At 47.7% G+C, this 24,969-nt stretch overlaps 1 protein-coding gene across 1 annotated transcript in view; it reads right to left on the bottom strand.

Annotated features, from left to right (window-relative positions):
- The window catches only part of ECT2L (epithelial cell transforming 2 like), a 2,055,529-nt gene that overhangs the window by 1,725,782 nt on the left and 304,778 nt on the right, over positions 1-24,969 (bottom strand). The window contains exon 4 of the mRNA XM_069608104.1: positions 16,428-16,590. Coding sequence (XP_069464205.1) covers positions 16,428-16,590 — 163 coding nt within the window. The remainder of the gene's footprint in view (positions 1-16,427; positions 16,591-24,969) is intronic.

Raw genomic sequence — 24,969 nt, 5'->3', positions numbered from 1 at the left:
CAGCTCCGTGGGCAACCAGATGGTCCTCGCCGTGTGTTCGACGGCGAGTTCCCTTCTCCTTGCCCGGATTAGCCAGTCGTCCAGGTAGGGGTAGATGTGGATCCCCTGCAGGTGCAGCCGCGCTGTCACTGGTGCCAGGCACTTGGTGAAAACCCTGGGTGCCGACTTTAATCCGAACGGCAGGGCTCTGAATTGGTAGTGGCGTCCCTGAACCACAAACCTGAGGAACTTCCTGTGCCGTTTTAGAATGGGGATGTGGAAGTAAGCATCCTCCAGGTCCAACGACGATAGGAAGTCGCCTTCCTCCAGCTGTCCCAGCACGTGCTGGAGGGTGACCATCCTGAATTTCTGTGCCTTGATGTATTTGTTTAACCGACGCAGGTCCAGGATGGGGTGCCAACCGCCTGTCTTCTTTCTGACGAAGAAGTACCTTGAGTACACTCCGGAGCCCCGGAGCCTCCTGGGGACGAGCTTGATGGCACCTTTCTTGAGCATCGCCTTTACCTCCAACAGCAGTTGAGGGACGTGATTCTCCTTCCTGGCCACGGCAGGAATGCAAGGGCACTTCTTTTGGAATTCCAGCGAGTGCCCGTTGGCCAGGGTGTCCAGCACCCAATGGTCGGTGGAGATGGACTCCCACATGCTGACGAACTTCGTCAGCCGGCCTCCCACCGGGGTGCGGGCCCGACAACACGGCCGGGTCAGTCTTGCTTGGAGGCGGCCTTGCCGCCTTGGCCTCCCTAGCGACGACGGCGGGATCCCCCTTGCCTGCCGCGACCTCTGTAGGCCTCCTGGGAAGAGGAGCGGGCCACCTGGCGGTAAGTGGAGGAGCCACCGCTGGATCCTTTGGAGGCACCCTGTCTGCCTCCGGAGCTCTGAAAGGGCCGTCGCTGTTGAAGCACCCCTAGGGCCCGGGCCGTCTCCGAGTCGGTCTTGATGGCCTGTAGAGACTCGTCCACCGCCTTACCAAAAAGGTTGTTGCCGTCGAACGGCATGTCCAACACTCTGGTCTGGACGTCCTGGCGAAAGTCTGTCGCCTTGAGCCATCCTTGTTGTCGGAGGCAAACTCCGGTATCGGCAATGTCCGTTGCCACCGTTATGGCGTGATCCAACGCCACCTCGCCTTCCTGCAGAATTTCTAGGGCCTCTGCCCTCTTGTCGTCAGGTAGGAAGTCTAGCAGGGGAGCTATCTTGAACCAGAGCTCCCTATCATAGCGGGCCACGATCGCTAAGGCATTGGCCGCCTTAATCGTCGTAGCTGCCGACGAGATGACTCGTCGTCCCATGGAGTCCAACTTCTTGCCCTCGCTGTCCGGCGGGGATGTGGAAGTTGAAGCCGCCGCACCCGCTGCCTTCTTCTTAGCCGCTGCCGAGACGACAGAGTCCGGCGTGGGCTGGGCCCTGAGGCACAAGGGGGCGGCATCAGGGACTCGGTACTTCTTCTCGTACCTGTCCCTCTTGGCGGGTGTCGTGGAAGGGTTCTTGAGGACAGCAAGCCCCTCATCCCAGATGTCGTCGAGCAAAGGCACTGCGAGGACAGTCTTCCTCTTGGCCTCTCGTCGTTGGTACAGAAAACCTTCCTTTTTTTGTTCTTCAGGGCAGAGCTGGAAGAGCTCGGACGCCCTGGTTATCATGGCGTGGCGTGGAAAGAGCCAATTTCGTCGGCTGGAGAAGCCCGCGGGGGGGGGGGGGGTGATGACGGGATTTCCGCTGTGTCATCGCCGCCGTCATCGTCCGTCCCCGTCACTGTATCCGTCGCCGTATCCTCGCTAGGGTCCGGCGAGGGGGATGCGGGGTCCACAGGTCTCGCAGGCACGAAGGGAGGAGCGGGGTGGACTCTCCTCCGCTTGTTCGGAGGGCTTCCCGACGGGCCTGGTTCTGGATCCTCCGTCGGTGTCTGTGGCAATCTCGTCCTTCTCTCGGTACATAAGGATTGGATTGCCAACAAAATGGCCGCCGAGCTATCCTGGGGCTCGGGTAATGGCTGCGACGGACGGGATGGCCGCTCCACTGGGCCCTCTTCATCGTCATCGTTGCTATCTTCGATCACGTCAGCAGGGACCGCTCCCTGGGATCGAACCTTCTCAAACCTCTCGTTGAGGCCTATGGACCTCTCGTTGAGGCCCTTCTCGGTTTCCACCAGCTCCTCCTCAGAGGCTGATTCCGAGTCTGTAATGGCCACCGGCCCTCCCACTCTTTTTCCGCCGGGGACTTCACGGGGGTCTTAACGATGGGCTGGAAAGAGGATTCCCTCTGCGGTGGCAGGGATACTCTGGGCCCGGAAGCCGTTTCCACTGGCGTAGTCTCAGCCGGCTTCGCCAGGGTTGCAGCGACCACTTCGATAGAGGCCTTTGCCGGCTGGATCAAAGCCCTCACCACCTTAGGTGTGTCCTGGGCCTTCGCCTTGGGGGGAGGGTCACCGCCTCCCTCCTCCTTTGAGATCGACCGGGTCCGCTCCAGGGGCTTACCCGGGTTCTTGGACTTCCTCTTCCCCGAACCAGAGCGCTGGCTCGTGGTCGAACGTGCCGGGGAAGTAGCACCCTGCCTGGCAGCCGAAGAGCCCGACCTTTCGGCGCTCCCAGTGCCCGCGGACTCGCGGTGCTTGGCCTTCTTTTGGGCCCCCGTCGCCGGGGCGCCCTCACAGGACCTAGAAGCCCGCTCAGACTTTTTCTTCGCCTTCTCACCTGCTGTGCCCTTCTCCAGCCAGGCGGCGAGGCGGGAACGACGATCTTGTTTGGTCCATTCCGAAAGGTTCTTGCAGAACGCACAGTCCTTCTCCACGTGTGTCTTGTCCTCATGAAGGCAGTAGAGACATCGTGAATGCTCGTCCTCCTTGAAAACGTTTTGCAGTCCGCATCCAGGGCAGCACCTGAACAGCTTGGATCCGGGCATCGAGCTTCCCTTGTCCTGTGCCATGTCCGTTGAGGTAGGCCGCAGATCTTCCGGAATCCTCCAAGAAGTGTAATCTCGACGAAAACTTCACCCTTGAGGGGCGTAGAAGAATTCCGAAACAGGTCCCCGTTGTCGGAAGTAGAAACGGTGGAGCTTGAGGCTCGATTAAACCGAAAAAATTAGAAAATCTCCTGAAAAAGCGTGAAAACGCAGCAAAAAAACGGGACTCCCAACACTTGAGCGTGCGGTAAAAATCTGAGGATGGCTGCCAGAGGCGGGGCTTAGGGAGAGGGCAGTCATTGGCTGGGGGCAGTATGACCCAGAGATCAGTGATTGGTTACTAATAAGAAAGACAGATCAGAAACGAAACTGATACTGATTTTTTCTTTACCGAGGATTCCCAGCCTGACAACGGGGAATATTCATGAGCATGTGAATCCATGCCAGACCCCATGCTGGAGAAAAAAAAAGTCTTCAACTCAGATACAACAATCGTCAAATTCAACTGGAAAACATTTTGATATATTAAAATCTTTGGAAAAACCTAAAGCCTCTGAATCCCCTGTGTAGCAACCGACTCAGACTGCTCCCATTAGGCAGCAGCCTTTAAGGAGGACATTTCCTCACCCTGGGATAAAATCTTATTAGCGCAGGGCCTAGCCACTGCCACAGGAGCTCCAGCCCACATGATAGAGAATGGCACGTCTTCTCCCAGTTTCTCATTCTCTCGCATCTTACTCGCAGACAGGACTAAAATGCTCTCATCCATGCACGCGACTTCTTGTCCCTTCAGTCTCCTGCCCCCTAAACTCAATCTGGAGCATGAAGATTTGTCGCACCTTTCCTTACCTAATTTGTTAACGCCTTGTTAAGACACTCTCTAGTTACCACGGAACTTAAGAAGCTAACAGTCATCCGAATTCACAAAAAAACAAATTTGGATCTCAGTGATCCCAATAACTTAAGGCCACTCACTAACAGTCAATTCCTCTTGAAAATCTTGGATAAGGTCGCAATTTCTCAATTGCAAGCCTTTATGGAACTTAATAACAACCTTCACGGTCAACAATCAGGTTTCCGCCCCTCTTATCACGGAAACCGTCCTTGTGGATCTCCAATCCCATCTTCTGAAAATCATGGAGAAAGGGAAAGCCGTAATGCTGGTTCTTTTAGCCTTGTCCGCAGCGTTCGACCTCGTGGACCACGAGCAGCTACTTCTGTGTTTACGGCATCAGGATGCCTGTTCTCCAGATGCTGTGAATTGGGTTCAGTCCTTCCTGACCAATCGAGAGTCCACGATTCAATGGGGTTCAGCTTCCTCGCTTGCCTCTACTATTGATTGCGGGGTCCCAGAGGGAGCTTCTTTTTCGTAGCTGCTTTTAAATCTTTATGTGTGTTCCTTCTGTTCTCTATTGGAAGACCTGGGAGTATTTTTTACCAACTACGCTGATGGTACATAGCTGGTCATCGAGCTGTGTGGGGGACCACTCCTGAGACTCCTTAGCACTGAATAACATCTATAATTCTATCAAAGGTTGGATGTCCAAGAACTGGTTATGTCTTAACAGCAATAAAACCGAGCTCCTTGTTTTTGGATCCCCCTAGGCTCGTTCCAAACTTGATGTGGCTTATGATAACTTTCTGTTACATGTTAACAGAATCACAACACATAAGAAAGTCAAAACTTTAGGGGTCTTTCTGGAAGCTTCCCTGAATTCAGATGCACAGGTGCAATATCTTCGCCAGAACTGTAACTACCATTTTAGGCTTCTTCCGACTATTCGACCACATCTCAGTGAAAAGATTTCAGAAATCAAAGCTTGACCGACTATTCTATCAAGGCTTGACTATTGTAACACCTTGCTATTCAGCGCCTCGAAATCAAACATCCAGGCTTGCCAAACCATCCAAAACAATGCGGTTCGCGTGACCCTGAACATCGCACATATCTAAATTCAGGAAAGAACTTCACTGGCTCCAAGTGCAGGAGAGAATACAGTTCAAAATAGGCACACTAGTGCATCACTCTCTTTAAGGCAAGGCCCTGGAATACCTGAAAGCCCTGATTCAACCGTATCAACCTACCAGAAATTTGCGTTCGTCTTCTCTTGCTCAATTGCAGGAAATTAGATTCACATCTAGAGGGTTGGGAAGATCCTTTCCGGCCATAGCATCTTCCTTCTGGAACGCCCTACCCCCAACCATCAGAGCCATTCCCAACTTGATGCTTTTCAGAAAATCCCTGAAAACTCACCTCTTCAGATAATTTCATGGCTTTACTGGTCATGTCCTTCCGTGACTCCTGACAATTTGTTACCATAGTCTATTGTCCTGTCCTTTTGTTGTCCTTACATGTTTTTGTTACGTCCCAATGCCTGCGGGCTGTCAGCGCATTATAATTCGATAAATAAAATAATGGTTACTTTAAGCTTCTCAGGGTTCCCTTCCCCACACTTCAATCAATACAACAGGTTAGGCCTCTCAGGGTTCCCTTTCCCAAGCTCAGGCCTCTTTTAACTTGTCCAAGTTCAAAGTACCACAAAAATAATGATGCCACAGTTCTTTGTGAAGCTTCAATCCTTTTGATACTACGAAAACAAAGTCTCCAACTTGGTTGGGCCTCTCAGGGTTCCCTTCCCCAAGCTCAGGCCCCTTTCAGCTTCAAACACCAGTTCAACTTGTCAGGATAAACCTCTCCTTTTTAACGCAGTTATTTCACACACACTTCACTTGTGGGGTACATAGACTTTCAAAACCAACTGGTTCTTTGCTCCTCCTAGTCGTGACCACTCAGATCTGCAACCCCTCTCTGTATTTCTTACTCTTCTTTAGACCTTTCACCTTCAGGTGCTTCATGCACCCCTTCTTGGTTTGTCTTCTTGCCTGTGCACACTTGCACCTTTCCTTTTCTGTTCATTTCACTTCACCATGCACTCTTGCACTTTCCTTTTCTTGCTGATCGTGCCTCTTCCGCACCTCACATCCTTTTGCTTCCTCTTGCACTAGCCATTTCTTATTTCGAATACTTTCTGTCCATTGCATACTTTCAAATCTCTCTCTCTCCCCCCCCCACTGGATACATGGGGTTGAGGTCAGGGTCTCACTACCGGCTATCACATACTCTTGAGACCGGCACACGTCCAAAGGGACCAAAGCACTTTCTGAAATGCCACAAGCAGGATACAGGCTGCCTTCCACCGGCACCTTGGAGGCAAGGCTCCCTCAACAGGCTGCAGCCCGTCAAACACCGGGCCAGCGTCTCAGCACGCCGTTCTCCTTCAGGCTGTTTCCCCTGCTGCTCGATGCTCCCTGGCTTCTCGGTTCTTGACAGCATCCCCAGCTCGCTCATTTCCTTGTGTGAAACCACACCTTTAATAGTGAAAAAAGGTAGTCAAGTGGAGTCAGGTGTGAGTGGTAATTATTAAATGCCTGGCCCTGCCTGACGATTAGTGGGACAACTAGAGTTCTTCTATGGTAGGTTTCCCTTACTTCCCCAATGTTGTTTCTATGGGTAACATTTACTGCTTCCAGTTGTCTCTTCCTTGTCCCAGTATTGGTTGGAAGTGGGGAGGAGGAGTTAACATGTAGTTGGGGTTTGGATTTGTTCATTGAAATATTTTAGGGGATCGACGGGGGAGATAGGGAAATCCTTTTTTTATAGAATGGGATGGCTTCCCCTTTTGGTAGAATATTCCAATTCCCTGCTGTTCTGTTATTCAAATATGGGTCTTGATAGATTTCCCTGTATTCTAGATTGGTAGAAGATGAATGGATATTACCATCAATGTCCTGTCTCTGTCTTATTTGGTTTTTCTTACTTCTGCCCCTGGGACGCCAGCCTCTTTCCTTCCTCCCCCATGGGTCAGGGATGACAGGATTGGAATTAGGGAAAATTCAGACCTGGATTTGGGTGGCGTGAATCAATGTAACCCATGAAGGCGTCCAGGATTTCCCCCACCTCCTCTACCGCCACGTCAAAATACTGCGTCTCTCCCAGGGTATTCCCACGACAACAACCCCAGACTCCCCTTCCCAGGTGATCCTCCCTCGCTTGTCCACCCCCAGGGTTGGGATCCAAGAGCGATGGCCCTCCTGTGGTCACCTGATTAGAGGACTCTCTGGGTCTTAATGGGAGAATGCTCCTAGATTTCTCACACACACTGCAGTGACATCACACAGTGTTCAGGTCTAAGTAAAATGGGACTACAGTGGGTATGCAGGGATACCTCAAGGTCTACTGAGCCTAGTATCATTCAAACTAAAATAGAGCACCCTAAAATATGGCTAAGGGGCCTTTGAAATCCACATCTAGAGTCACTAGGTCACTTAATCTTTGTTCAGAATCAATTTCTCCCCTACTCGTTCACCAACCGGATTATTTGTGACAACTTCATGTTCAATAGATTTATGTCCCAAATATGCAGACAATTCAGCATGAACTATTCAAGGAGGAAGAGAGGCAGAATTTACCATGCTTCCCACAATGCACCAACGTCCGGTGCAGGATCACAAGAATCGATGCAGAGATCCATTCCCGACCTTGAGATAGGCCTACTCCGATGCAATTCTTGTTGCTGCAATTTACGCCTTTGGACAAATATTGCAGATATTTCAAACAACCACCTGCCAAAGAGGGATGAGCCAGTCTTTTGGATACCAATTGAGTTACAATACGTCTATTGAATTGAGAGGTAAATCATGTTGATACTAAATCAAGAGCTTTGTGTATTGGACTTGAATGCTTGGCGCCAGGCTAGTCCAAATCAAGGGCATACAGTCCATTCCACCAACCAAGATCTTTCTGCAGTTTAAGATCCATTGGAGTGGAGGAAAACAATGGTTCATCACATCATGTTGCACCTCTTCCAGTTCAATGTCCATCTCACAGAAAAAACGAGATATTAACGCCCACACAAAGCCTGTCCTAAGGGGTGGGGGTCAGACTTTATACATTCAACCTTCAAGATGTTTATTATCACATGCTGATGTAATCTCCACATTGCTAATAACTCTGAAGGGGAAATTATCATTCCAGGGTGATTAGTATTAGTGCGAGTATGGCAACCAGGGATTTTTCCAAAAAATTGGAAATGTTGCAGCTCATCTTTATCAGGTTTGTGAGAATACAGCGGTAGCAGGGGCAGCACTTACCTACTCACTGATGGTCCACCCTGAGCCGGCAATGCTGCTCCGAGGAGTATTGTGGTGAACATCGTGCAGGAGAGCAGTCTGCCTCCAACAGTGAGGGCCACCACAGGTGGTGTGGCAGGCGCTGTGCAGGAGGGCGCCCCGCCCTGATCAGTGAACACGTCACAGGAAGCTCAACAAGCTCCACAGAGGAAGGTGCTTGCGCCTTCTCCGTGGCCCGGACAGGGCACCCCATGCCGCCACAAGGGGCCCAGAATGAGAGACATGCAGATCTCGGCCCAGAACAACAGGGCCTTCTGCAATGGTCAGACGCAGAAGGGGGGGATGTGGCCTCCTCCATGAAATTGGATGGTAGCAGGGGGAGGGAAGGAATACACAACTAGCTCTCTATTGGGCCCCAATGGATAGCTGGGGTGGCAGTGGGAGAATTACCAGGCAGGGGGATATAAGGAACCCACACAAACTAATGGGTGAGATTAATCCTTGTACAGCAGGAGGCAGCTGGAGGTGAGGAAGAGGACCAGGCGCTCCATACCTTGGACAGAAAGGGTGGATGGGCAAGGAACACCAGGCAGTCAAGTAACTGCCTGAAGCCAGAAGAAGAAAGGAGAAATTGAAAGTCTGGGCATGCACACCTGTATCAAACCTGTATGAGAGCTGAATATAGACAGGTTGAGAATACCCTGAATGCTGTGGTTCTTCACGTGTTTTACAGGGTCGGATTCACATGTTCTCTTAGCCCTATGATCGGTTTATTCATTGATTTATAGCATTTGTGTAACATCCAAACCCGGAGGTATCAGGACATATGTACAGAAAACAGTAGAAGACATCAATAGCAGTAAATTACAGTATGACATTAATCATATTTGTCGAACAACCATATTTTCATTAGTCTTTTGAAGGTTGGGTAGGAATGCTCATTTCTGATGTTAGGAGGTAATGAGTTCCAAAGAGAAGGAGCTGTAACACAGAAGCTTACACCGCCTGCTATGGTGCTTTTATATTGGGGCGTGAAAAGAGAAATGCTGTCGGAAGATTGCAGAGAGCGCACATGTTGTTTCTGGGCAATGCTGTTGTTCAGGGAATGAGGGGCCTCTTTGTAGATACAGCAGTGAGCAATGGTCAAGGTTTTGAAATCAATGCAGGTTTTGATGGGTAGCCAGTGGACCTCTCACCTACTTGATGAAATGTGGTCAGAGTGGCGTAAGCCCAGTGCAGCACGCAGGGCTTTATTTTGGAGAAGTTGGAGCTTGCAAGGTTAGTTGTCGAGGTACCCATGAGGAGTATGTTGCAGTAGTCCAGTTGGCTGATAATGGCTCTTGCAAGCGTGAGGCAGTTGTCCGGTGACAGACATGGTCTACTCAAGGAGTAGAGTTTAGAGGTATATAACGGGGACAAGGCCAGGGCATTGATGTGTTTGGTCATTGTCAGCTCTGCATCCAGATAGAACAGAGTTGGTTGATCAGAGTTCGAAGTCTTAAAGGGTATTTAGAACCAAACATGAATATTTGACATTTGATTAAAGCCTTTCAATCAAACATTTTCTGACATCATGCCAGAAGATGGCTTTCATTGACTACTAATAGGATACTAGCACTAGCAGCGCTCCTCCCATGCACAAATCTATGCTTACCCTACAGACCACTTACACCTTGCTTTTTGACCATGACCACAGTCCTAGCAACACAATATTAGAGACTATTGGTATACAGCTCCTAAAGTATCCCTGCAGTGCAGTATACAAGATTATGGATGTAGCCAGAGCTCCTGAAAATGTGAAGTATTTTGATCCCCAATTTGTGATAATGGGAATGATTTTAGCAAGTAAAAATGTAATTAACATTTCAAACAGGGTCTTTTTTCAGTGGTTAAAAGGTGTATTCATTCTAGTACCAAAATCCTTTTGTACTCGATACTTCTCTGCATCTTGTAATTTTGTCAGCTATGCATTTTTTTGTAAACTTCAATTTTCATTACATTTTTGGCAAGAACAACAGAAAAAGATTACAACATCAATATCATCACTACTTGTTTAGCCTCCCCCCCCCACCCCGGCCTAGTCGCCCTCCCACCCTAACCTGCTCAATAGTATAATGGCTCGACCAGGCTCACGTAAACCTCAAAACTCCTCCCGAAGCAGTCTTAGTCCCCGTGATTGATGTATCGATCAGTTCCCGCGTGGGGACCCAATCCATGACGTAGTGTACCGGCTTCAACTCCTTCCCCCCTCAGTGGCCCGGGCAGTCCTTGGGCTCCTCTATTGCAGGTATTTATCACAAAAATCTGCCCATTCCATTCTCACAGACCCCAGATCCCCATGTATTGTAGCCGTTCGACTCTCCATCAGGCATAAGTTCTTGGCCGTGTTGACCCATTCTTTCTTGGACGGAAGTAGCTCCCTCTTCCAGTGAGTGGCCAGACATGCCCTCCCCACCAGTAGCAAAACGTGAACGATTTTCGGTAATCGTACAAACTCCCCCTCCGGCTCCTCTAGCCCACACAGTGTCAGCATTGCAGTTTCATCTCTCATAATCCCATTTAGGTCCTTGATCCAGCTAAGAACTTCCTCCCAGTATTTCTGGGCCATTTCACAACCCCACCAATAATCAGCTCTCCTGTCGCACCAACGCCAACACATAGGGCTCACACTTTGGGACATTTTGGCCAGCCTAACAGGGTCGTACTGCCACCTGTGTAACAATGTTAATTGCGTGGAGTTTGTACTGGCAGGAAATTGATGCCTGCGAGGCTCCCTGGCACGTTCTCTGCCAGGTCTGGGGGGGAAGGTCCATCTCCAGGTCTCCTTCCCACCTCTGTTTCACCCTGTCGGATGGTCCCACTCATGTCCACCAGGGCCCTGTATAGGGCACCAATCAATCCCCAAGTCTGTGGAGGTATCTAGAACCTTCTCAAATGGCGCAGGATCCCTCTGAATCTTTTCTCTTGCAGATACAGGAAGACAGAGAGCATGTCCAACCCCAAGGCCTCCTCCAACTCCTGACGTGTAATGAACCTGCCGTTTACTCCACAACTGTCCAACCCTCTCCAGTCCCACCTCATACCACAGTTGAAACCTCTCAGGGTTCGGATTGCGTCCCTGATCCCTGGGACCCAAAGATGTTCAAGGGGCGAGGAACACGTTGTGAGACCACTCATTCCAGCTGTTTGGCACCAGACCCCCCATATGGTGCCCAAAATGGGGTGTTCCCTAATCTTCCTCAATAATGTACCCCTAGGGACCCACAGCGATTCCCCCATAGTTGCCAACCTTAAATGTCCAGACCCACCCATTGCAAGTCAACCCTCCTACAGTGTGGGACCAGAATCCTGAGCTAGGAGGCCTTATAATACAGTTGTAGGTCCGAGAGTCCCACTTTCCCCTTATCCTTGGAGACTCTTAATGTCACGCTAGAGACTCTCAGATGCTTCCCTTGCCACAGGAACAGAGTGAGAGTACCTGTGGTCTTTCTAAATAAGGTCTCCAGGATCTGTATCGGGAGCATTTGAAATAGGTATACGAACCTGGGGAGAACCACCATTTTAATTGCATTGAGTCTGCCCATCCATGATACCGTCACCTTATCCCACTTCACTAGGCCTCCTCCAGGGGGAAATTGGCCTCGTAGAGGCTTTTTACTTCTTGCGTGACGTTAATCCCCAGATACCTTAATGTATCCACGTTCACCTTCATGCTCAAGGGGGAGAACCACCCCACCTCTGCATCCCCGTTATCCAATGGGAAGAGGACTGACTTGCCAGTATTTATTTTAAACCCCGCCAAACAACTATACCCTTCAATTAAGTCCACTGCCCCCAGGTCCGAGGTCAGTGGGCTCACTGCATGTCGTCCACATAGGGCCCCAGTTTGTAGGTCACTCCTCCCACTGTAAACCCCTCAATTCACGGGTCCTGTCTCAATCTCTGGGCCAGGGGTTCCAACAATAGCAAAAAGAGCACGGGAGACAGCGGGCAACCCAGTCTTGTTCCCCTCCCCAGCTGAAACCACCTTGAGTATCCCCCATTCACTGCCACAAAGGCCCTCTAGGAGGAATAGACTGCCCTAGTCCCTTTCAAGAATCTCCCACCCAACCCTATTTTTATAAGCACTGCTTTCAGAAAATTCCACTCAACTCTGTCAAAGGCCTTTTCTGCATCTACTGACAGAAGCGTGGGGTCATCGCGCAGTGCCTGAGCTTCATTAACCAAATGGAGTGTTTTCCTCATAGTATCTGCCCCCTGTGTCCCCATCACAAATTCCACCTGATCCGAGTGCACCAAGTTTGGAAGATGCTCCCCCAGTCTGGCTGGAAGGACTGTAGCGCAGATCTTTGCGTCTATGTTTAGAAGTGAAATCGGGCGGTGCGACCCACAGAGACTGGGGTCCCTGCCTTACTTGGGAACCACCGAAATAAGGGCCAGGGCAAATGAGTCTGGTGTCCTTCCTGAGTCTAAGACATAGTTCAAGAGTCGAATCAGAAAAGAAATGAGGACCGACGAGAAAATCTTGTAGAAACCAGGGTAAACCCGGGGTGAACCCGTCTTCCCCAGGTGCTTTACCCAGTCGGAGGCGTCCAATGGCGTTCTGAATTTCCTCACCCGAAATTCTGGCCTGCATGTTCCCAAAGGCCGTTCTGGACAGAGACGGGAGGGGAGTTCCCTCGAGGTATGCATCAATCTCCTCCCTTGTGGCTTCACTTCACTTTTCTATAGGGTCTCATAGAATACCACAAATGTGTCCTGTATTCCTTCAGCCGTACTCTCACTAACCCCCCTTCCTTTGACCTCTGAGACCAATCTGTCTGCCTGCTGCCCGCCTTATCTCCCTTCTCGTAAAAAAATGTCTTAAGGAACTGCAGGTTACGAACCACCTTCCCCTCCTCAAGCAATTTCAGCTTATCCCTCAGACCTCTTGCCTCCTGGATATGATCCTCCCTCGCCGACGGGGAAGACAGAGCACATCTCTCGTGGAAGACAATTTTGTCCCCGAGATCCTTCTCAATTAGTGTACGTTCCCTCTTCCTGCGGGCCACCTCTCTAATCAGCAAACCCCTCCACATGGCCTTAACTGCATCCCACACTGTCTCCCCTCCCTATTTCACCAGTGTCATTGATTGCAAAGATTTCCTTAATGCCATTCTCAAGGTCTCGCTGAATACCAAGTCCTTCAGCAGTGAGTCATTACACCTCCATTTGGAATTTCTCGAGCATAGCCCACCACAGGAAATGTCCACCGACACCATGTCACGGTCGGACCACGAGATTGGGTGAATCCCTGAGTCCCTCGACACCTCCCAGAGATCCCTGGAGACATACAAATAATCTATCCTTGTTAGAGTGCCATGAGGCACAGAGTAGAAAGTGAATCCCCTCTCCTTTGGGTGAAGATGCCACCAAATGTCCCTCAACCTGTACAGTTCCAGGGCCAATCCCAGCTCAACGTCTCCCTGTCTCTGCGGTTCTTGGTCTCGAGTCTGCCTAGTCTGCCTGTCCATACTTGCATCCATCCACACATTAAAGTCCCTCCCAGGATAAGGGGTCCCTGGGTTTCACTCATTTTCTCCAATGTTCTCTGGAGAAACCTCTTCTGGCCTTGATTCAGGGCATAAATCGTTGCCAAGGTGACCCTTATTCTATGGATCAAACCCGAAATCAACACAGAGCTCCCTTCCGCGTCGGACCACATCTTCGTTACTTCCATACGTAGCCCTTCTCCAAACCGAAATCCCTACCCCTCACTTCCTGACAATCCCTGACTCGCTTCCAATTCGCCCCCCTGACCGCACCCCCTGGGATTTTCCGCTCCTCACCTCTCAGGTATCTGGTTTCCTGGAGGATCATAACGTCAAAGCTATGCAATTTTAATTTAAAGTTCCTCTTCACCTTCCTGTGGTACTGCTCTGCTGGTACAACCGATGCAAACATATTCGTGGTGCTGTGTGGATGGAAGCAGAGGCCTGGCTCCTATGTGGGCACTTCCTATTTTTGTTGGGAGTATTAAATACTTTTTCACAGAGTAAAAGTGGCTGGAAGCTTATCTGTAGGGATTGGCATGCCACACTCCGCTCCACTTTACAACCAGTTGTAATGAGGAAATTCAAACTCAAAAGGACTTATTTCCTGTAACTCAAGAGATTTTACAGGACCAAGCGGTCCTGTAAACGACTGTTGCAAAATTGTGAAGGGTTATTTGAGGATCCAGTCCACATAATTTCACAAGCAGATTATTTTAGGTCTGTCTCAGGAGCAACAATGCATTGCCAGAGTCCACCATCTCTGCAGTCCAGTGGAACAGAAATGCCACAAAAATGGCTTAGAACAGGAAACTATTAATCTGGCGATCCTTGCTTTTCTGCCATCCGTTCAGAATCACAAAGTGATGATCTTAACCGACAACAATAATGCAATGCTTCACTGTACATCAACAAGCGGTGTGGAGCTCAAACCTCCCAATCTCCTTTGCAGATTGGTGCATCAGCTTTGGGACAGGCAACAGCCAAAATAATGTTTCAGTGCATCACACCCAGCCAGAATCTTAAACATCAAAGCAGATACAATGAGCTGACTGGCGCATATTTCACATGAATAGGAATTGCAACCACAAGTTCACAAACAATTATTAGTGTATAGTGGCTCTCAACTAATTGCTATTTTCGCAAGTTGGGACAAGAAGAAATGCTCCCGTTTTGCATCTGCAAGATGAGAGTACTAGGGAGGTAATTCATGGAGCATGGTCTTCTTTAAGCCTTTGCACAGCTTCCAATGCAGACAAAAGTCCGGCAGAAGGGGAGGTATTACAGGTTATGCCACTCGATACTGATAAACCCAAATTGCTGTTGGTGGTGCTCAGATCTCCTTAAACTATCAGAAGAAATTAAATCTAGGACAGAACTTCCAGCCAGATTGGATCTGCTGTCAGAATGACAAGAGTTAGTAAACCTACCCTAAATCGAGGTCCTTTGCCACCTGGTTCCTGAGGAATTAACTTATGGTCATTTTGGTCTGTCCAAAGGCAAGTTTAGGATAGACAAGGTGCCAAGAAAGTCTCAGAATGAATGGATAAGATTTTGCCATAGGACCTTAGAAACAAACATGTATCCTCGCCATTGTAAAGTTGATAATGTTCTATAATTTGAAGGCATTCAGATTGATTATTGCATTTATGTTTTTGGGCCATTGTTGCCCATCTAAACAATTATTCCAGAGTAAGTGAGAAGAGACATTTTGAAGGGTTAATGCATCTCTTCCCTCCAGTTGAAGCTTTTCCAACAGCTTTGACTCGCAAATCCTTTGAAACAATGGCCTCAATTGACTGGCGGGTGGTTTCCTGTGACATCAGAGATCAGAATCAGTGAACATAAAACTTTATACTCAGAATAACCTTTTTCCATAGAGATAAGATAATTCTTGGAACACATCCAACCTGCCTTCCTAAAATGGTTACAGTAATCCACGTCAGTTAAAAAGGTTTTCTTTAGGTATTATTTCCAAACCCATAAAATGATGCAGAAAGGGTTCTTCAAAATGTAGGCTTGAGTAGGGCCCTTCACCTGTACACATGTCGTAGATAATTTACTGCATTGCAGAACTTTACTCTGTGCAATGATTTTATCCTGTGAAAGAAGTAGATGCCCACTGCGAACATTTGAAAGCAGCTTTCGCTGCTATCCAAAGATGCTTAGTTGGAAAATATTTGAAAATCAATAACCTGGCCACACCACATGCTTTTCACTACTTTTTATGTACAAGTTCAAGGGCGGGTGCTCACTTTAGCCAGTTTACCTTAAAGCACCTTTTTGACTGAATAATTCTACCTTTTGGATGATTTGTTATCTCCCAAACATACGAGGGATATCAGAGTGTATGAGTAAGTAGAAGTGATTCACCAAAGTCACTCCTGTTCCATAGTTCCCCAGTCTTGCCCTCCATCACCAGTAATGAGTCCTCATTCTAATTTAAACCGATCAAAAAAAGTGTTGGTGGTTAGTCAGGCAGTGCTCAGGATGGTGGTAGTGACACGCTTGTAGAAGTGACTGGAGCCCATTATATCCTGGACAATTACCACTCTGTGAATGACATCCCAAATACATGAACGAAAGGGCACTATGGCTCAGGAGTAGACTAGTATCTACGGTGAATAACTTGTACTTTCCTGCTCTCTCTCTAGTTTTCAACACAGTAATCTGCAACTAGGGACTGCAGCAGTGGAAACCCAAACCATAGTCATTTTGATAGCATGATAAACAGCAGTACACACATTCAGGATATGCAAGTACTTAAGGCAGTAAAAAAAGAAGAAGAGGCATCATTAACCTCAGGCATCGTCATACACAAAGAAAATATTCCATAACATGTTCAGCAAAATAAGTAATGAATAGGGAACCAACCTGTTCCGTTAGAAATTTCCAATGCCAGTTGACTTGTCCGGCTGCACAGAGTTCTTGCGGGTTTAAGAAGGAGAAAATGTATAGGGAAATGAACCTTGGCAGCACTGTGGTGAAGTCCAGTTTTGTAACGGGAACAACTTCTGTGAACCAGTTCTGCACAAACCTATTTATGAAGAAAACATTTGAAAGGATTTTCTGGTTACACTGGCCATACTAATGAAAATACAATACCATTGATTCAATGTTAATTGCAGCAAATCATACAAAATCCATCATGGAGCCATATAAGAAAACAAAGTCTTATACGGCAAGCAACCAACAAGGTATGAGCATAGCAAATATGACGATAGGATAGCAGGGACTGCCGGGGAATCTACTCCATCTTACATGCAGAATTATTAATCTTGCATGTACCTAAATCATCAGAGCTCTCAATTAGAGCCATTTCAGTAGGGTGCAGTGTATCCAGTGAAGTTATGTTTTTCATTTACAATAGAAAAAGCAAAACGGCAAGTTTGAGACTGTGAAGAGTAAATACAAGACTTGATAACCCTTCCAGATATGAGCTTAAGTGAGAGCTTTGAGTCCACCACACGTAGAAGAAACTACAAACTAGTAGAAGAAAGCATTGATGATGCAAAGCAGTGTGCCTCGAGATGATAGAAAAGGAGTTCCCTCATGTTGGAGACTCGGGTTGCAAAGTTATAGGGCGGCATGCAATATTGTTCACTGGTGAAGCCCTTGCTGCTGGATGAGAGGGCCGTCATAGCTGTAAGTGGTGTGTGCCAAGGCATGCCATGTGTCTTTTCTCAGAAGCAGATCTGTGGTCCTAAGAATGTACTCTGCACCTTCTCACCTGTGCTAGTCTCTGCCCTAGGTTTCTGCTGACAGGTAAGCAACACATCTTGGCCATGACTGGTGTGGGGTATTTGGAAGTACACAATGTGGGTGATCATTGGGCACGTAGTTATGAACTTTGTTGAGTGTGAAATGATCCCACACGACATACTGAGAACTTAGTTAGCACAAACCCTCTTTGCTTACTGAGCAAACAAGATTAGGAAAGACTGGAAGGGGTGAGTGGGGCGGAGGGGGTGGTAGCCTGCATCAGGGGTTAAGCTAGAGACTTATTTGATGAGCCATACAATCCATACATAGATGTGTTAACTTCACAGTCCAGATGGTGCTGCCACCTTTGGTAATCTGGAAGTATGGAAAGTGAGGAAGAGCTGGTACATTGGCAATAACGTTAGTAAAACAAATGGGCATCACACAGCAGACACATTGGAGTCTTTGGGGAGAGGGACAAGCTCACACAATTATTCTGATTGGTTTCCTCCGGTTTTGGTAGTGTGCCTTTCAAGGGAAGCTGGACATATTGTAGTGTGTAGTAAGTAAATACATAAGGTGGAGCTGTAGCAGCTAGGCCACTTAACATTGGCTTACTATGCTTAGCTGGCACAAAACAAAAATGCACTGTGGCCTCGTTGTTTTAATGCACAATCAGTTTCTAAGAAATGTTTATGCTGTGGACCCTCATTTACACATGCTCTTCACTCATGGAAAGTATTGTACTGTTGAGTGCTGTCAAAGTTGTCAGAGTGCTGTCACGGGCCAAGGGAACAACAGAAGACCGTAGGCTTGTGTGAAGGTTAACCAGAAAGACTTTTCTTCTGCACACATCTTTAAGACATTTTCTGGGTTAGACAAGGCGTTGATATACCCTTATAGACCAAGGGAGGGGTCATTATTGCAGGATAATGACCTACCATTCCCATAGGGCCACAATTTGGGGACGGCTCACTACCACAAAGGATAATGACCACTCCTAAGGTCTATAAGACTATTAGAACATAGTGGTAGTAGCAATACATATTTTGGATTTTTAGTTGCTAAGTAAAAAGAAACGTTACTTGAATAGCGGGTAAAGAAAATGAACTAGTAAACCAAATGTGGTTTAATTTTGTAGGCTTTAGATAACAAGGCTGTCTACATAATTTAGGCATTTAAATTGTAAAGCTGGCTTAAGTGGAGTTGTTTTAATATTAACATGCATTATGTGAAAGTATTTTCCCCATGCTTTAGCTTTCTCTTTGGTGTGTTAAGTACGATGTTGCAGTGAAAGAAAAGGTACTACCAGAGAGGAAGTGTCTGGAAATTGTATTGTTGTTTCTCTGTTGGCTTTTGAACATAGAATGTTCATAATGCAGTCAATACCAGTAGTTATTGACTGCTGCCAGGACATTCAGATTGGCTTCAATAATGATCTCCATGTGCTAAATAAGATTGAATTAGCAACAATTTAAGATCTGTGTGCGCCAATGCCATGGCAAGGATTCAATCTGTATGAAATAAAAATATGGGGAGTTAAGGATAATTATACAGAATATTGAAAAGCGAATGAATGGTTTTGCATACAGAAGAAAAGAAAGCCAGGCAGTTGTATTTTATGGCACCTACCTTCCAGATCTCTGCGGTGTGACGGACAGGCTGCAAGGTGGGCAAAACAGAATTGCGGGAAGAGAGGAAGAATTCAACTACCAAAGGAATGGAATGCTACTTTCAAATTAAGACACAAGTGCTGGGCCTAGGGTTACAGCCGGTCTGTCGGGCGACTCGTTCAACATTAACTAAGAGCAAAATATATATATATAATTGTAACTAAATCCAAACTGGTAGGGGAGATGATTTCCGGTTGCCCACGAGGGCCGATTCCCTCCCGTCTCAAAACCTTCTTGTTGCATTTTCTGCTCTCACCAATGCGGCCACTTCTTACATAACACTGGAGTTATCCAGTCATGGGCCAGAGTTGTGACTAGCATTCGTGGCGGCAGATGCTAGACCAGTCTCCGATACAAGTTGCAATTCTCCCTGGTTGCAGGGTGGGGATTGGCCATCTTCGTTATCTCTGCCCAGCCACAAGAGTACTTGTATGGATTTTGGGATTTTCAATGTGCTTGGTCCAGTCCAAATGGATAACAGGGGGCCCATGCTTGTAGAGTAAGCAGGTTCCGTGGACATGATGGACCTGGCTACAAATGATGTGCTCCAAGGATCTACCTCCCTCACCAGCAGCGCCTGGAGCGACAACCTGATGACCAGATGTTCAGGAAACATCTCTTTGCTGCCTTTGCACGCCACTAAGAGGCCCTAAACAACCTACCCAGCTTATTCGACCCAATCCTGTTTCAAATGTTGAGGATCAATGTACTCAAGGTTGCTCCTATGCACATGTGCCTTCTGAACTTACCGCCATTAAAAAGTTATTATTGGCCCTGATAGAAGCCCAAGGTAGAGGGCTAAGGGGCACTACTGGGGAGTTTTTTGGTGGACAATAAAATGCAACAGGGTCTCTCCAATCATCCCAGGGTTACTCTGAGAAATTAAATATAGTTGGCACGTTGTCGCTTGATAATAGGGTTGATCCCTGCAAATCCGACAACGTGAGACAACCCAAGGAGACCATTTGTTGTGAATCCAACATTGACTTTGATGTGACACAGCACCAAGAGGAGCAATATGCCCAGTTGAATGCTTCCACGGAAGCTATTAAAACTACAATTTTTAACCCCTCTTATACTAAACGGGAGGGATGGCCCATCACTATGGCGAGAACACAATATCACAGTAAGGGCAAGCATAGAGCACGTAGAATTTACCCCAGGGAAACCATAACCAGTAACAAAGTCACTGGGAAGTCAAGAAGGGCCATAGTATATCTCCACTGGGTATCAAAATTACTTCCTAACCAGCGAGAATCGAGGGATGGCCTTCTAAACAAAAGTCATAGCGAGATGTCACAGAGTGTATAATGAGGGCAACAACCTCTGTGATTCAGGTCGGGCTATAGCTTTGGGACCATGGAGTGGCCAACAGTGTTTTGGGTTGAGCACGGAACTTGGGCTGGAAAACAAATAGCATGATTGTGATTAACCGTCATACCCATTTGAGCTCTGATGGTCGATCTGGTTATCATTCACACAACCCTGTTCTGACAGGTGTGAACTTAATACCTTTGGCAAAAAGGTCAGATGGCACCCACTGTGGCCCTATGTTTGAGGGTCCCTGACTGTTTAGGGAAAGCAAGATACATTGATTGCTCCTTTTCTCCCCTTCTTTTTTGACTCTATTTACTGATAATTTAATGTAAGCGCTTAGTCATTGTTGTGATAGGATGCACTTTGATGGCCAATGGCCGAATAAAGTATTTTGACTGGCTTCTGCTTGGCCCAACCCTTGGATCTCTTTTACAAGAAGAATTAAAAAGTTTGTCAAGTTCTGGATCTCTTTCCACAAAGTTCATCAATTTCTCACAGCACACTCTTCAGCCTCTCTGCAGGTTCTACATCCCAAGTTTTTAAGTCTTTACATAACCCCATATGGTTTCTGTTTCCCAGGAAAGACAATGTTTTCTTAACACAACTCCACCATTTCTCACTTGGTGCTTGACAGCATCCTTGTCTTGTTTTTAAACACTGGAACCCTCGAGGTTCTCTCTCCTCCCAGTTCTTTCCACTAAGTTTTGTGTTTCCAGGACTCCCCAAAGTCCAGTGGCCCTCTGTCAGGCTTGCCTTGGTAGTGCATCTGACTGTTCTGGTTTTCTAGGCTACCGTAGCTCTTGTGGCTTCTCCAGCCTTGAATATTAGTGTCTCTTGATTTCCCTGGAGATGCTTCAACAGAGCCTCGGTAGGCTGTCTGCTCGTTTGAGTTTTCTTGGCTCCCGTAACCCTTGTGGCTTTCCCAGCCTATGTTATCAATGCTTGCCACTCTTAACTGTTACCTCTTCGTAAGCGCCTCCTCTTCTCTTCCGCTGCTCAGTTCGGCAGCTAACGTACTTCTCATGCGGAGCTCGGAGATCCAACCTCTCTGCTCTGGTCTCATCTCGGCATCAGTTAACGGGTACCAGGTCAGTTAACCACCACAGCTCTGTGTGGTTGCGCCAACAGCCGAGACGGTTGATTTACCGTTTCCGTCCCTCTCTCTCGACCTTGGCTTCTTGGTTGGTCAGGATGCCAGCCTTCCGGCATCTTGCTAGCGATCAGCTAATTTCTCACGCTACCGCCGGTTCCGCAGTCTAGCATGGCTCTGCCACTCCAGGATGTCTTCCCGTCAGAGACTCTTCTCGGCGTAGGATTCTCCCTCTTCCATTCTAAATTCTTTATTCTTTTATGTACGTCATCACAAACAAATGGGTTGTGTTGCCACTTTGACTGGAGTTCAAGTGAGATTCTGCATTACCTGAAGCTAAAGAGTTTGGAGAAATGTCACTATTGGGAGAGTCAAAAACAGAAGTAACAGTCTTTCCAATTACAATGCACTTTGGCCCGGGAGTTCCTTACTTTAATTGGAGTTCTTATCTACAAGAGGGGAGTCACTCCCAGTTAGGTCCCCACTTGCCCCGACCCCTGGGAAGGTTTTGCCGAGCGGGCTTACCTCCCTAGTATTATAGGGGAAGCTCCCCTTTGGGGTGAAGGACGAATAGTCCAGATTCGTCACATAAGTTAATTGTGTTACAGCAATTTCCAGACATGCCTGTGTATATCCTGGGGGCGGCTTTTTTTCAAGTTCAGAGAGTTAGTTATTATAAACTTCACAAATTTAAATCCACATCTTATACAATTTTGGATAGGCAACGGCCTATGAACCATATACATTTGGTGATATCTCTCTATTGATACATCTGCTCCACGGAACAGCGCTCAGCACATCGTTCCCTCCCTCCCTCCCTCCCTCCCAGATACCCTGTAAAAATAATTGACCAACCCCACAGTCCCCAATTCTTGTGTGAGTCGTGCACATTTCACAGTGTTGTGTTCCATCCGACAACTCCCCTACGACTTCAAGGGGACATCAGATTCGAGAGGGCCTCTAATAGGTCCCACATCACATGCCACGCGCTGTAGGGTTCTGGCCCAGGGTCAACCCCACATGAATCTATCCATAATATTCATCTGAGGTTTGACGAATCTCCAGAGATCACCCAGCCAGCATCTCAGAGGAAGCCTTCTGAGCACCTTGCATGCCATTGCTATCCTGCATTTAGCGAATATCATTGCCAAAGAGAAAACCCAGGCTAACATCTTACTCTGCTTCCCTTTATCACATCTGAAAAGGCCCAACAAACAAGACTCCATTGACACTGTAGTGTGCTGCCCAGTGAGCGCAACTAGTTTATTCACTGCCTTATCCCAAAAGGTCTGGACTGTCGCACCCCCCACCACAAAGTTTATCTTCTGCCCCGGGAACTTTGTCACCTGCCATCATGCACAGACCAGAGTGTTCACTGGCAGACAGAAGAATTTAAGGCCCATCCCCCAGGCTCCCAGCCCATCGGCCAGTTTCACTGGTCTACACATATCCGCTATCAAGGTGGTAAAATCATCCACCTGCGGTTCCGCAAACCAATCCCCCAAGTGCTGCAGAGTAGGCACTGCGACGAATCGTAGGATCACGTCACTTCTCCCCATGGGGGAGACCTTCCCTGTGAGGCTAGGGAGGTGAGACCGCTACCCGATATTAACAATAGGGATGGTGAAAAGCGGGAGGACCTCACAGGGAGGGACTTCCCTCATGGGGATGGGGACTCCCGTTCCATGGTGGAACTCCCTGACCCTCTTGCCAAGGAGTCCCCGAAATCCTTAGTCTAGAAGAAAAGCCGCTGATAGTACTACTGTATGTTATTGTGAATCTCCTCCCTTTCTTCCTTTAAAACCTAATTCAATGTTTTATGGAAATACTGTGAATAAGAGGATTACAAGTTATACAAACTACTCTTTCATGTGACATCCAAAGTACTGAGAAGAGGTGGCACTGAGGAGGCCTGAAGAGTGCATGATTGATACAGACAAAAGACTTTGGACCCAGCTACCTACCATAAAAATAGACAAAGGACTGCTTGAAAGTGAACCATGGAAACCAGAGAGAAGCCAGCATGAAGATACACCTGCCCGGAAAGTTCAAACCTGGCATCTAAAATGCAAGCCCTTGTCAACAGGAAGTGGCTGGAAGGTCGTGGGAAGCCTCAGGGTCGAGAAGAAGGCCCGACAAATGCAGAATAGAGGATCCGGCTAACAGTTGCGTGACCTCAGCAAGGTGGACAGGTGGTCCCTTAACAACACTGATACCAGTGAACCAGAGGACCTGCAGAACAAAAGCGGGGCTTAGAGAAGCAAGGATTGAACGCCGAAGGATTTATCTCTCTTGTCTCAGTAATTGTTTCGAAGTCGACCAAAGCATAGGGAATGATTTCCCTTGTTGCAGTGTTTATTTTAAGAGGTAGCAAAACAGGATATGCTTAGGGATTGATTTCCCTTGCTTCAACAATTGTTGCAAAGCTGACCAACACCTCAGGAGTGGCCTGCCTCATCCCAGTAATTGGTGCAAAGCATACCAAAGCCTCAGCAGTGATGTCCCTTGTCTCAGTGTTTCTGGCAAAAATAACTAAGGACTCAGGAGTAGTCTCCCTCACAACAATGCTTGTGGTTGCAGTAAACAAAGTCAAGCAGGAACAATTAAATCAACTCTGGAGAAAGACTGCAGAGACGTACAGAGCTTAATAACTGTTTATAAATATTGGCGGCATGAATCAAGTGAACCAGGACAAGGGAGTAATTCTTCTGGCCCCCCAAAACAGTTTTGTTGATTCAGATACGAAGACAAAGGTTTCCAAAGATATCGTCAAACATACTTAACTATTGGACCAGTAGGAGGGAGTCATTTTCATGGAATGACGACAGACGTTTTTAATTTGGACAACCATCCCGATGATGAGCACCCAAGTTTTCCTTAATTAGGTAGGGACTACCCTTTAGAACAGGGAGAGCTAAGGCCTTTTTTCTTATTGGTTAATAAAGAAGAGTTCACATCATGCCACCCCTTTGTCCTTCTCCTTCCTCGAGCAAACTGCACCACCCAGTAATACAATTTAAAATCAAATGCCTCCATGCCCCCCTAGCCCACTGGGAGCTGCAGGGTTCACAGTGTAATCTTCAATGTTGCCCCTTCCACAACATCTTACCCAACCCGATATGAAGATTACGAAAAAAGTTGCCAGGTACTGACAACAGCATCACCGTAGGATATACAACCACCTCAGCAATGCAATTATCTTAGCCAGGGCCACTCACCCCATCATTGACAACAGAAATCTGACCCAAAAGTCTGCGACTTTATCAAAACGCCACCATACCATGGTCTACATTCTGTTGATAAACCCATTCCCAGTTTGAAGACAACAACAAGAACATAAAGCCCCTCCACCGCCTCCAGTGCCCCAACTCCTAGACGCACATCCCCAACTCCCCAACAAAAGACAATAGCCCTAGCCCCATAAAACGCTACCCAATAGAGTCTTCCTCCATGTCCCAAGCCACTTCCACAGAGGGGACTGCTCGGGGGTAGGAAAGAAGCACCTCAGGGGTAGGTCCAACCCAGATCCAGCGCCAACTGCAAACAGCACAGCTCGCGCCAAACCACCCACATAACCAGTCATCCTTCCCACCCCCAACGGCAGTCCATGCGCCTTCATTTGGGGTTAGTCCAC

This window comes from Ambystoma mexicanum, chromosome 4q (genome assembly GCF_040938575.1).
Source record: "Ambystoma mexicanum isolate Mex_15411 chromosome 4q, UKY_AmexF1_1, whole genome shotgun sequence".
Taxonomy (NCBI): Eukaryota; Metazoa; Chordata; class Amphibia; order Caudata; family Ambystomatidae; genus Ambystoma; species Ambystoma mexicanum.
This window is presented reverse-complemented; position numbering and strand designations above follow the sequence as displayed.